At 42.0% G+C, this 11,073-nt stretch overlaps 1 protein-coding gene and 1 long non-coding RNA gene across 3 annotated transcripts in view; both read right to left on the bottom strand.

Moving 5' to 3' along the window:
* Window positions 1–449: 449 nt before the first annotated feature.
* Window positions 450–5,866, bottom strand: LOC140844030 (uncharacterized). The gene is made up of 2 exons (XR_012122124.1): window positions 5,605–5,866; window positions 450–4,894 (listed from the first exon to the last, which is right to left on the bottom strand). It is a non-coding gene; the product is annotated as an uncharacterized lncRNA (long non-coding RNA).
* Window positions 5,867–5,919: 53 nt separating this feature from the next.
* The window catches only part of LOC140844028 (E3 ubiquitin-protein ligase Arkadia-like), a 34,878-nt gene continuing 29,724 nt past the window's right edge, over window positions 5,920–11,073 (bottom strand). For both annotated transcript variants that reach the window (XM_073215026.1, XM_073215025.1), the window contains exon 11: window positions 5,920–9,619. In XM_073215026.1, the coding sequence (XP_073071127.1) occupies window positions 9,502–9,619 (118 nt within the window). In that variant the 3' untranslated portion in view covers window positions 5,920–9,501. The remainder of the gene's footprint in view (window positions 9,620–11,073) is intronic.

The raw sequence follows: 11,073 nt of genomic DNA, 5'->3' as shown, positions 1-11,073 counted from the left end.
TTGGTGATTTTCTACTTGAACAGGTTCTTTATGTTAAATAATCCAGATTTCAAAATGCCTCAAAAATAAAAATAATCCCCTTCAATGGATAAAGCTGTGTGTGTGTGTGTGTGTGTGTGTGTGTGTGTGTGTGTGTGTGTAATGGAGTATTCTTCAGCCATGAAAAGGAAGCAAATCCTGCCATTTGTGACAACATGGATGGGCCTGGAGGGCATTATGCAGAGGAAAATAACTCAGAGAAAGGCAAATACCATGTGGACTCCAAAAAAAACAAACTCATAGAAACAGAATGACTGGAAGGTGGAAGGAATGGGGAGATGTTGGTCAAAGGGTACAAACTCTCAGTTACAAGATGAATAAGTTTTGGAGATCTAGTGTATAGCATGGTGATTCTAGTTAACAACACTATTTGAGCGTTCACAAAATAATGTTCCTTGTTTCTCCAGAACTGTTTTTTTTTAGTGGTTCTTTAAAATTTTTTATTCAGGTATATTGATATACAATCTTATGAAGGTTTTACATGAGCAACATTGTGATTTCAACATTCACCATATAATCAAGTCCCCCTCACACACCCCATTGCAATCACTATCCATCAGTGTACTAAGATGGTATAGAGTCATTACTTGTCCAGACGTTTTAAATATTGCGGACGGTTTTTCCCTGTCACAGGTGTACTTGGCGTGGTCCGAGCCCCACTCAGTGCCTCTTCCCTTATCCCCCCTCCCTCCTTGAGCTACGTAATGGGGCCCCATCCTCTGGACTCCCAGCCCTCTGGTGTCAGCTTCCCCTGGGGCATCTGTATCCTCAGCCATCTTCTCATGGGTCTTTCCACAGTATTATAAGTGATGATGACCAGGAAGGAAGACAACAGGTTTGTCATGTGTTTCTTGAACAGCTGTCACCACAGATGCCTGGAAGAAAAACCTGTACAGTATGGACAGGAATGGTCATATTTTCTTGAAAAGGAGATACATAAACTCCACACCTTTGCAAAGATTCTAGGCTCTGATCTGCTTTGAAACACTTCTCATTTCCTGGAGCACCCGTTCCTACTTTATTTGCCACTATGCCATCACACACTTTCTCTTCTCTCCTACCCTCTGAGCATTTACTCTTTTTGGCAAAAAAGTCTCTCAAAAGCAAGTTTAAGTAGAGTTACCAATAAATCTGTGTGGTATCTCCACAGTGAGTCATAATGGAAGTAAGAAAATGGTGTCATGACAAATTAGCTTTATTCTGGTTTTCCTTCTGGCTTATCGATAGTGGCCATGCAGCCCTTCCACTAACAGCCCTGGGGCTGTGCTGACTCAGAGGGGATTCGGGGATGACCTCAGGGAGCAGCTTCCTGTGTGTGTTACTGTTTTTGTTTTATTGACTGGTGTGTAGAGGAAAATTGGGAGTGAGGAACAGTACATTTCTTTGCTCTTCCTTCCGTAAATTGCTTGTTACAACTGTCAGATAAATTCCAATAAATTCTAACCAAAATAAGCAGGCGAAGAGAGGGAACAAAGGGCCATGTCGTTTGTTTGAGTGCATCTCCCGGGTGCTGTTACGCCGTCTGGCTATGACAGGCCGGGGAAGTCACACCCGGTCAGGGAGGTGGCGTCTTATAAGGGGTTAAGAGGGGGAGGAGTGGGCAACTATCGTAGGGGGCGTGGAGAGGTATGATTGGGTGAAGGTGACATAATGGACAACTAGAAACTTTTTTCCTTCCAAGAGGGAGGAGGCTGACATCCGGGTCTTAGTTGGCACATGGGAAGGATGGAATTCAGGAAGAGCTGTCCCCTTTCCATATAAGGCATGGACCTTGGGGTGTGGGCTGTTCTCCTTTTATGGTATCTCTCTGTTCTGTTTGCATGTCCTTGTTTTTCCTTCCTCCAGCCTAACATTCCAGCCTTTTGGTCATAATGGGCGACGACTCGATCTGACTACTTCTGGCTGACAAGGGGCATCGTGGGGGTTTGAGGCTGGTATGAGGCCGAAGGAGGGGGTTCAGTGGGAAGAGGTGCGTAACGGTGCAGTAACAACTGGTTGGTGGCGACCCGGGTCATCTGGGTTAGCCGCTGTTGGAGGAACCTGAGGATACAAGGGACTAGAGTAAACCAGAAACTGTTATTAAGGGGCCCAGTAGGGGCATTAGCCAGGCTATTACGGCGGACTGGAATTCTGGATTGAGTTTACATCTCAATGACTAGTATTAGGATTTAGTATAGGTAAGAGTGCATTATTGAAACAATACTTTTCTCTAAAATCACCCTTATTTTTATTACAAGTAGCCAGATTAAGAAAATAATTAACAGTTGGCTTGATTATTTGCATAAGTGCAGCAAGAAGAGTAATTGATTACATAGGCTCTTTTAAATATGCTTTGCTGGAACTTTTTATAAGGAATTTCAGATTGGACTTTTAAAGGCTTTTTGAGGCCAGAAAGCCAAGCAAACTTGCCATCAGGTTGTGCCTGCAGTACCTGTACATTTGGGTGAATTCCTCTCTTCTTGAGGTTCCCAAAACATTCCTGAGGTTCTAGCACTTGCCAGGAAGTGACCTTCTTTACTCACCTGGTAAGGCTGCTGGGAACTCTGTAAGCAAGGTACTAGGCCAGTTCTTCTAAGGGGCTTTGTTGGCTTTATAAAGGCAATCTTAGTTCCTTAAAGCTGTCTGTTCATATGTGAGTTTACGCACGTATGTCTCAGGTATGACATTCCAGTCAAAGATTTGGTAGTATAACTTGTGTTTTTAATCAGTCTTCTTACAAGGAAAGCAGATTCTTATTGAACTTGTGCAAATAAACATATTGCCATGAAATATAAAAATAGTCACTGAGAGTTTTTAAATTCTGGAAGGATCAGGTAGAGAGAAAGATAAAGTTTCAATTCTGCTTATAAAGGCAGTCATTTACTAAACTGTTGTCAGCTTAAGAGAAAAAGTTTAAAACACTTTATCAACATTTGAAACATAAAGTTACAAAATCGTCTTCTTTAGTTTACTTAATCTTATGTAACTAATACCTATTATGCTGAAATCTAGTTTCTTATTAGTTTAGGAGTAATAAACAGTGAGTATAGATGACAAAAGATGTACAAATGACAATGATTAAAGATCTGATGAGAGCTTACTGTAAGACAGTTGTCATAAGGAAATTTGGATATTTCTGTAATACAAAACATTCAGTAACAAAGTTTAGCATCATTCTTTTTGACAGTGCTTTTTAGGTAAGTATATATCAGATAAATAAGCCAATTAGCTAAATATTTTCTCCAATGAGAAATTGTTCCTCTGACATGTTCCAGGGGCCCTCTGGAAAATATCAGAGTTAACTAGAGGTAAAAGTACCTTTTTGAATTTGATTTTGGGAAGTTGTCAGAAGAAAGTTTCTTTGGCACTTGCTTAAATAGGATTATAGGTTGCCATGAAGCAATACTTATCTATTTAACTAGAATGACAACAAAGTACTTTAAAGCAAATAAAGAAGGTTACACAGTTGTTAGCAAAGATTAGCTTTTAGTCTTTTTAATACACAGATCTCATTTTCTTAAATACTCTGACACCTTACTGAGACTTTAAGCATGAGAAACTGTTTTGATTCAACAATTAGAGAACTTTTTGCAATATTTCAACATTAAGAGCAGACTAACAGTTAAGAAAACTTTGTCTTTTTAACTGGAAATAAAATTCTAATTTTGCTGTGTACTTGATATTGATACTTACTTGCTTTAATTTTATATAGCATGACCATATTAAATTCTTCTACAAACTTTCTACAACCTTCTTTTTCATTTAGATTTCTCTCTCTAAATAAACAGCTGTACCTTAGAACAATTACTTCCTTTGATCAAAAGACACATTCTTTAGCATGCAGAAATGTTTTCCTTATTACTTTAAGTAGTTTTAATTAGAACTTAAAACCATTAGGTACCTTAATTTTTAGTGAACACTGAGAAGTAGGCTATTATAAACTGTTACACTAGCATTCTTTGGATTGACAAATTTATGAACATTTTATAATTTCTGTTAACCATGAGCTTTACAACACAATCTCTCACTAAGCACAAAGTATACCTTTTTAACTTAGCAAAACTTTAAGGTTTTAGGTTACCACAAAGATTTCTAGGCTGTAGATAGGTATACACACTGTAACACACAATTAAAAAGGTGTTCACTTGCCACACTTATTTAGTTCACTCATTTGTAACAGCTATGCTAGATTACTTACAAGACCTTTACTGAATATTATAGAAAGCCAAGCCTTTAAGCATTTTATTCTCAAAAGATTTAGCAGATAACATCATCGACTTAAATGTCCTTAGGTAAAGTTAGGCAGCTGATAACCACAAGGACATGCCCGCCTCAGCCAAACACAAATTAGCATTAATGCTTAACATTTTTCTATCAGATTTTCTGGAAGTTTTAGAATGCCAAGTTTTCACAAGCGCTTGTTTTTAAATCAATTTTTAATAATACTGTCCGGAAGTAGGAAAATATTTTTCATCTATACACCTAGACACACCAACATACAAACTGAGACACAATGACTACAGTCAGCAACACTCCCCACACAAAAACGTATACACAGACAGACAAACCGATATGAAGACTTGAGTCACTGATATCCAATTGCTTTCCTTCTCTTCAGCTTCTTGTCTGTGGCTTCTGGAACCAGAGGGCGGGAGGAGCGTGTTTTGGTGGGGCAAGAGGGCAGTGAAGGCCGAAGGAGAGGGGGCGTGGGGGTGCAGCTGCCGGAAGAGGAGAGCAGGACAACGGCATGGTTGAGAATGTAGGACTTTAAGATGGCGGCGACACGTGTGAAGAAAAAGAACTTAAAGATGGTGGTGGAGAGAGGGGTGGGCATCGCGAGCTGACGGAGGCAGGCGACTGAGGTCTTCTGGAGGATCTGAAAAGGAAGAAGGACTGAGCAGAGTAAGAGGCTGACAATCTGTAACTGGAGATCGGACTAGGAGAACCTGAGTCATTGAACACCTAACATAAAGGTCTGGGCGGGAGTGCAAAGTCCAAAAGGCCTGCACATATGGGATTTCACTCTACTCTCTGCTCCAGTGGCAATTAATTAATCAAGTTGGTGAGGAGGCTATAATTGAAAGTTCCCTCAGGAGGCCAGTGTGATTGATTGTCTAAGGAATACTGAGGGCTGGCGTCAGAGCAGAGAAAGACTAGCTTCTATTTGCGAACTTCCCGGGACAAATATAGAGTAGCCAAATTAGAAATGAGACACTGCAGTGGGGTCTGAGCCTCTTGCTTTTGAGGCCTGGTTCCCCATGTCTGCGCCACTTCCCGACTAATCCCGCTGAGGGGAGCGCCCAGTGTCCCAAGCGCACCAAGTCAGGGGAGACGTCTTGGGAGCCTGGGTGAGGGACGTCTCCCCCACCGCAGGGCCAGGGGTTCGCCGGATGCCCGCAGACGTCCTGGGGCCTGGGGTACGGATGTCTCCCATACCACAGGGCCAGGGGCAGGCCAGATGCCCTCAGAGGGTGGGCCGAATGCCCAGGGGCCATATGCCCCACCTGGACATACGTACAATTTCTAATAGACCAGGTGAAATGGAGTTAGGGAGGGAAACAGACCGGGGGAAACTGAGGGACTCACTGGAAAATAGTCCATGCAGCAGAGAGCAGGCTGAGGTCCTGGGTCGGGGTAGGAGGAGGTGGGGCCACTGGTGGCTGGTCGGGGCCCCGCGCTCATAGTCCTTCCCGGAATTTTGGCACCAGATGTAAGATAAATTCCAATAAATTCTAACCAAAATAAGCAGGTGAAGAGAGGCAACAAAGGGCCAGGTAGTTTATTTGAGTGCAACTCCCAGGTGATGTTACGCCGTCTGGCTATGACAGGCCGGGGAAGTCATACCCGGTCAGGGAGGTGGGGGCTTATAAGGGGTTAGGAGGGGGATGAGTGGGCAAGCTGTCCTAGGTGGTGTGGAGAGGTATGATTGGCTAAAGGTGACATAATAGGCAACTAGAAACATTTTTCCTTCCAAGAGGGAGGAGACTGACATCCCGGTATTAGTTGGCACATCAGAAGAATGGAATTTAAGAATAGCTGTCCCTTTTCCATATAAGGCACGGACCTTGGGGTCTGGTCTGTTCTCCTTTTATGGTATCTCTGTTCTGTTTCCATGTCCTTGTTTTTCCTTCCTCCAGCCTAACAACAACAATGATTTAAAGTCGTGGAAAACAAAAGTTCGCAGTCTTCCATTGAAGAGGAAAGAGGGAGATGGTGGGGAAAAGGTTGGTTAAAAGGGTGGGAAACGTTTGTAGTGAGGCAGCCTCTTCGTGACCTTACGTTTGCATAGTAGGTCTTACTGCTCTCTGTGTGAATGCGGATGTATTCTTTCCTGAGTTTTCTGGCAATGTTCCTGGCATAGCAGAGGCTACAAATCTTTTGCAAATTGGCATATCCTTTTTCTGCTCATGTAAATCAATAAGGAGCAATTGTTCCCTGTTCCTGGACTGAGGCCTTAACTCCATATTGCTGTCTGTGCACTGGTGAAACGTAATCATCTCAGAACCCTGGTACAGACTTAACTGGGTGTGCATTGACAGTGCCTTGTTCTGACTGGGCACTCAATAAATAATTGTTGAATGATACCCAGAATATCAACTCAAAGCTGAGGAACTAGACCGATCCTGTCAGTTCTTTCCACATCCTATGGAGGAGCACCTGGGGAGGACTTGCTATCTGTGTGCATCCCAGGTCTTTGGATTTTGTTTCCTTTCTATGTTCGGTGGGTTCTGTGAAACAGTAAGCCAGACATTCAGGCAGGACATTCGGTGGGGCTGGAACATTCTGGAAGAGTGGAAACTTGATGAGGGGACAGCTATTTCTGCAGCTCTTCTGATATGGGGTGTGTGGCTGGTCAGCCTGGCTGACAGTGTGGGGAGGGAGGGAGGCCCTGACTTGAGCTCCCTGCTCTCTTCTGCCTCTGAAAGGGGCGCTTTCCTGACAAAGAGAAGCAGTTGCTTCAAACCATGTGGCTTTATTGAAATAGATTGTTGCTGGGGCCTTCCCCTTTAAGATAAAGCCAGATAGTGGAGCTGTATTATAATGTTTCAGATAATGGAACACCCATATTCACATGGCTGATCCGCCTCTGTGTTGGACTCATAAAATGGATTTAAAAGTGTGGGCAGAGATTTTGTGATGGCGGTTGGTTGGTTTTCCCCTTGATGTAGTAGCAGCTATTTGGGTTCAATCCTCTGCTTTTGTCATAGTAATTTTGGTTATTTTGTTTCTTGCCCCACAGTTGTGAACTAGTAAGACATTCTTGAAAGGAGTGGAAAGGGAGGTGATGTTCTGAATGGCTTCTGGGAGACAGTCTTGCTCACATCACTTTACTTAAGGTTTGCTCTTTTTGTCTAGTCGTAAGGACAGGATAGAGGGCCCCTCTTAGTGATGCCGGGTTTCTTGTTCACGAAGCCGAAGAATGAGCTCCACAGTCAAGGTAGGAGAGCAAGGTACAGGCTTTTATTTAGAGATAAAGTGAAAGGACAGAGCTCCCGGCTCACGCCAGGAAGGGACAAGAGAGTCTGTGGTGGTGCATTGTCTGGGGGTTTTATAGGCAGTTGAGGATTTTTCGAGAACATGAAGAAAACTTTGGGGTGTGGACTTGTTAAGTGGTCCCTGAATATTAAAGATTAACTTAACGTAATGAATCTCCTGCCTTGATTTCTCTCTGGGACACTGGTGCCTTGGTCTGGGATAACATCAAAAGGCTGCCCACCCAGCCCCCAAGGTGGGCCGAGGTAGTGTCTGTTTTTTAAAGAGTCCCGCCTTTTGAATTTTCTGGGTGTTCAAATGCAATCTTATCTTTAAGATGGAGTACTTCCTGCCTTTTACCGTGTCGTCTACAGCTGGGTCGGCTTGCTAAGTTAGTTGCTCAGTTTGCAAAATCACCTCGTCAGATCTGAAGGAGGAAAGACAGCACATAGGCCTGGGCCTTTTAGTGTGCTGAAGTGAGTCTTACACATGGCTACAAATGATTAGCGTCACTGAACATGTGCCACTCTTCCCTGTCTGGGGAACATCAACTGATCTGTGGAGGTGATCATGTGGTTTTTTGTCCTTTTTGTTGATGTAGTGGATGATGTATAATAATCTATTTTTAGTTAGACCTTTGTCTTAAAGCTTTTGTGAATCGCTAAATTTCTAATAGTCCTATTAATACATAATTTTTGCCATAAAATACAGTAGTATATACTTTAAAGATTATGAAACAGTTTATTTGTGCTTTCCAAAGGCCGATCGTTTGTTAGTCTTTGCTTTCTCCTTTTCCAACACTGTCTTTATGCATTCAGTAACTAGTTAAGTCAACAGTTCTTAGTATCAGTTTTGTGACTCAGTGTGTCACAACCAATTGTAAGGACTGTTGAAGTAATTTGCTAGTAATTTCTGGTTAAGGTCCTAAGCTTTGTGGATGACCTCCGAGAAAAGAGGAGGTGAGGTGATTCCTATGAGATTGCTTTTCCCTTGTATGCCTTCCAGTATGCTTTGGGTGGGGCAGAAGGAGGAGAAATAGAGCGAGCTGCTGATGGGGGTGCACATAGTGGTGTTGGGTCTTGGCACAGGGAAATGGGGTTGTGCAGCCTTGCCTGTTATTGTGTGTATGTGGGTTTGTGCGTGCATGTGTATGGAGAATCGCTTGGCCCTAGTGAGGAACTACAAAGAATCGCAGCTTATGCTTTAACAAAATCATAATTACCATGAATCATGGCCATGGATTTGCGAAGGGACTGCTCAGTGTCGAATTCTAGAACAGGAGGGAGAGTGCCCAGCTTAGGGGAGCCAGGATCAAGGAGGCCATGTTGGAGGAATTGACCTTTACGAGTTGAACCGGATGTGTTGAGATGCCCAGGAGGCGACACCTGCCAATGAGACAAGTGGAGACCCCGGGCCTCCAGAGGAGGAGTTCTCATCCCTATCTGTGGACTTTGTAACAGTGCAGAGAACTCCACCTTCACTTTCAGAGGTCTTGATTCTGTATTAGCAAAGAACAACCTACCGCCCCACCCCAAATGAACCTGATGTATATGCTGGGGTCGATTCCACATTCCTTTGAGGGGTGTGGAGGGATAAGAGGTATCACAGTTTCATCACTGGACCTCTGAGGGAACAAGCAGAGTTTCACACATGTATTCTCCCACGCACGCACTCAGACACAGGCAGGTACATGCACCCTTTCATGTAGCATTTGTTTGACTATAATCAGGTCTCACGTGTGTAAATGTAGCTCTAAGAAATAAATATTGAAATTTTTAACGTGCTGTCTCATTAGTCAAATGTGTTATTCAGCTGTACAGATTAATGTGCTTGTTCTTGAAGCCTTAAACTCCTAATAGTCATTGTGGAGTCTTCAAAGAGTGCCTAACTCCTCTTTAGTGAGCTCTGGTATTACTTGGATCTTTTCTGTTGTTGTTTTTTTGTTCTTGATATGATTGTGTACCAGTAGGGTGGGAAGGAGAGGGAGGGCAACAGTTCTGAACCGTGGTGTTAATTTTCACGTGGCAGCCGGGCTTCGATGTCCCCTCTGCATAAGGGGCACCTCGTAGTTGTAGCCAGCCACTGGTCAATGCACACTCGATGAAAAATGTGCAGACAAGGAAGACGTCTATTATAGGCAAAAACAACAGAAAGCACAAAATGAATCTTACGACAACTGAACGTAGTATGCCTGTAGTAATTCAGGAGTGTTTCAAAGTTACCAGACATCTCTTTTATCTGTAAAAACATTCAAAACCTCGAGGCCTGTCTAATGACAGTTACACCTACATTAAATCAACACTGGGCAAAATAAGGTATAAATACACCAGATGACTAACTGTTTCAGCTATGGAACCAAATCATGTCAAACCTTAAGGATTTTAAAACCTACACTGGCAGTTATTCCAGTTTTGTTTCTATACATGAGCTGCCAATCTGCTACATTGGCAGTATGTCCCTGTTACCTAAAATGGCAAAAATACATTTTTTCCCTATCAAATGAATTTGTGAAACACTTTGAAAAATGTATCTGTCTCTCAGAAATATCAGAACTCATTCTAGCATGAGTTCTAGTCACACTAATTAAGAAATCTTATATGTAATATTATTTTCTATCTAGAGGATCTTTATAAAGTACAGATTGATTGAAGGTTAATAACGGTTTTATGGGTAATTGTTATAGCCACTGAATACTATGGCACTCTTTTTTAAAAACAGCTTAATCCATTTTGTAATATATTTGCAATATCAAATCATGTACACTTGAAACTAATATCTGCCAATTATATCTGAATGAAAAGTAATGGGAAAGAAAGTAGCTTAAAAAGAGATATTTACTTTGGTATAGTATACTAAATCATCACTTAGCAACTGAGAAATAAAGAAAGCATCGAGGCAATACAGGGTAAATCTAAGTGAAGAGTGTGATAGAAGTATCCATTTCTAATCCACTGCTAAGAGCTGTCACACATTTTTAGACTTCCTAGTTCTTGCTAAAAAGAGATGCTCCAGTTACCCTTTGAACAGTATTACCACTACTGTAAGAGAAGTTAGCTTCCATATTTATAAATTTCACTGGCAATGCAGTGTTCAAATAACCTATATGTGGAATGGCGGACAAATGTTTATAATTTTTTTCTCTCTCAACCAAGTGAAGACATATGATAAAGTTACCCTTATCAATTAGGGCAACAGAGTTAGCATACGGTTCTGTTACATATGTTATAGAACCTTTTTCACATGGGATTATGTACTTTGGATAAAAACAGAACAGGTGCAAAATAGTGAAGAGATTATAAAAGAAGATACCTAAAATTAATATTGGGTTAGCATAACATTTTCTAAATTGCAAAGTTGTAAGAACTGAATAGTCCCAGAAAGTAAGAGGGCATTTTAGAACAAAATCCATTTATTAAAAGATGCTGTCCAACACTGCATGGAGTTACTCGAGATCCCCCTCTTTAAGCCTTGGAGAATACATTAATTTAACTGTCTCTGCCTCCAAAGCCTGTCAAGTTCTCCTTTCTGCAGGGTTTAGAGAAGACAGTTCGACCACAAAATTTCCCTGCCCAAGTATATTTC

This window comes from Manis javanica, chromosome 10 (assembly GCF_040802235.1).
Source record: "Manis javanica isolate MJ-LG chromosome 10, MJ_LKY, whole genome shotgun sequence".
Classification (NCBI taxonomy): Eukaryota; Metazoa; Chordata; class Mammalia; order Pholidota; family Manidae; genus Manis; species Manis javanica.
Note: the sequence above shows the minus strand (reverse complement) of the source record. Positions and strands in the feature narration are given on the sequence as shown.